The following is a 2687-nucleotide window of genomic DNA, read 5'->3' as shown; positions in this document are numbered from 1 at the left end:
ATTGTGTTCATTAGGTTCCACATATAAGTGCAATCACATGGCACCAGTTTTTCTCCTACTGGCTTCTTTCACATAACATAATACCCTCCAGGTCCGTCCACGCTGTTGCAAAAGATAAGTCTGGCTGAGTGGTATTTTATTGTGTAAATGTCCCACAGCTGTTTTATCCACTCATCTACTGATGGGTACTGAGGCTACTTCCAAATCTTGGCTATTTTAAATAACGCTGCAATGAACATAGGGGTGCTTATGTTCTTTGGAATCAGTGCGTTGGGTTTCTTTGGATAAATCCCCAGAAGTGGAATCACTGGGTCATAAGGCAGTTCCACTTTTAATTTTTTGAGGTAACCCCGTACTGTTTCCCACAGTGGCTGCACCGTCTACATTCCCACCAACGGTGCCTGAGAGCTCCCTTTTCTCCACATTTTCGCCGATATTTGTCATTTGTGGAATTATTAAGAATAGCCATTCTGACAGGTATGAGGTGGTTTCTTGTTGTGGTTTTAATTTGCATTTCTCCAATGATTAGTGACATTGAGCATCTTTCCATATGTCTGTTGGCCATCTGTATGTCCTCAAGTCCAAAGTCTCGTCTAGATATCACCTACAATAAAACAGGGATGGGTGAGACTTGAGCTGTGATTCATTTTGGAATTTGGGGAGAGGGGCGAAAACATTTCATCTGTAACAAAGCTCTAGGACTTCAACATAGGAATCAGGGGTTGGAGGACACACTCAGTCGTATTCTTTAAATTAAAACACTTTTAAGGTATGCATGTCTCTTAGGTGCCTGTGCAACCAGGTCCCCCTGCCTTGATGGATTATACGCTCGAGCCCAATGTGACAGTAATTGACTACTACTACCCTGACAGCCTCTCAAGCCTCTGAGATGTGGAAATTACTCAGACAGAGGGCAGGTTGCTTCTTGCTGTCTTTTACTGCCTCCTGTTTGTACTTGGCCTTCTCGGGAACAGCCTAGTCATCCTGGTCCTTGTTGTCTGCAAGAAGCTGAAGAGCATCACAGACATATACCTCTTGAACCTGGCGCTGTCGGACCTGCTTTTTGTCTTCTCCTTCCCCTTTCTGACGCACTATCACCACCACCAGTGGGTGTTTGGGACTGTCATGTGTAAGGTGGTCTCTGGCTTTTATTACATTAGCTTCTTCAGCAGCATGTTTTTTTATACCCTCATGAGTGTGGACAGGTACCTGGCCATTGTCCACGCCGTGTATGCCATGAGGGTGAGGACAGCTAGGATGGGCACGGCCCTGACCCTGGTGGTGTGGCTGACCGCCGGCATGGCCACCAGCCCACTGGTGGTATTTTACCAAGTGTCCTCTGAAGATGGCGTCCTAGAGTGTTACTCATATTACGATCAACAGACTGTAAAGTGGAAGCTCTTCATCCACTTTGAAATGAACTTCTTAGGCCTGTTGATCCCATTCACCATCCTCCTGTTCTGCTACATTAGCATCCTGCACCAGCTGAAGAATTGCCAAAACCAAAACAAGGCCAAGGCCATCAAGTTGGTGCTCATCGTGGTCATTGTATCATTAGTCTTCTGGGTCCCCTTCAATGTGGTCCTCTTCCTCACTTCCCTGCATGACCTGCACGTCCTGGATGGGTGTGTCCTGAACCAGCAGCTGACGTACGCCACCTCTGTCACGGAAATCATTTCCTTCACTCACTGCTGTGTCAACCCCATTATCTATGCTTTCATGGGCGAGAAGTTCAAGAAACACCTCTCGGAAATGTTTCAGAAAATTTGCAACCACATGCTCCTCTACGTAAGAACAATCCCCAAGGAACACAGGGAGAAGTCCTTACCTTCTCAGCACTCCTTCCGCTCCTCCAGCATGGACTACATTCTGTGAGCACACGGCCCCTGGACTGGCCGCCGCTTTCGCCTCCAGGCCTCCTCCAGAGACAGACGGGGTGTGTGCTGCGCTCTGAGTATCCCTTCACTCTCAGAAACATGGTTCCGGATGCAAGATATAGTTCATATCAAATGCAGTCCTACAGCTGCAAGTCAGTTTTCTCCACTTCCAGAGATTTTGTGGAAATAGTGAATATATTATGCCATTAAACATAATGTTTGTTTTGTTTTTTTTCCCTAGTTTTCCTTAGTGTCTTTATCATATATGAATTTAACTCTTATCCAACTCTATTTTTCTTATCACTCAAAGCGATCATATAGTTTTCTCCATTATTCTGTTAATGTGGTGAACCATATTGATTGATTCTTAGCCTAAATCAACCTGTATTTTCCCTGGGGGAAAAATGACCTGTTGGTGTGATCATTTAAAAAAAAATCACCAAATTCTCTGTGATTTTTGTACCTATGTTGACAAGAGATATTGTCCTGAAATTTCTTCTTACAATGCCATGTTAGGTTTGGCCCCCAAAAGTGTGTTGGGAAGTACTCTCTTTTCTGTGATTCTCTGAACGAGTTTTTATAAAAAATTGGTATTATTTCTTCCTTGGATGTTTGGTGAAAATCATTAGTGAAGCTGTCTGGGGATTCTCTCTGGGAGATTTCAAACTATGCATTCAGTTTCTTTGGCAGGTAGAGATGATTCAGATTTTCTATCTTTGCTTGTCTCAGTTTTTGAAAGTTGTTATTTTTAAGAATTTTTCCCACTTTATCTAAATTGTCAAATGTATCCGTCTACAATTCCTCCTAATG

At 43.8% G+C, this 2687-nt stretch overlaps 1 protein-coding gene across 1 annotated transcript; it reads left to right on the top strand.

The window, feature by feature from the left end:
* The first annotated feature begins 816 nt into the window (after positions 1-816).
* LOC123830800 (C-C chemokine receptor type 8-like) lies at positions 817-1911 on the top strand. The gene is given in 1 exon segment (XM_045857378.1): positions 817-1911. A coding segment is annotated over 1 exon segment (1059 nt). The 3' UTR covers positions 1876-1911.
* The last annotated feature ends 776 nt before the right edge of the window (positions 1912-2687 follow it).

This window comes from Phyllostomus hastatus, unplaced genomic scaffold (genome assembly GCF_019186645.2).
Source record: "Phyllostomus hastatus isolate PE091 unplaced genomic scaffold, TTU_PhHast_1.1 phas_scaffold_129, whole genome shotgun sequence".
Lineage (NCBI taxonomy): Eukaryota > Metazoa > Chordata > Mammalia > Chiroptera > Phyllostomidae > Phyllostomus > Phyllostomus hastatus.
The sequence above is the reverse complement of the archived record's forward strand: the minus strand, read 5'-3'. Positions and strand labels throughout refer to the sequence as shown.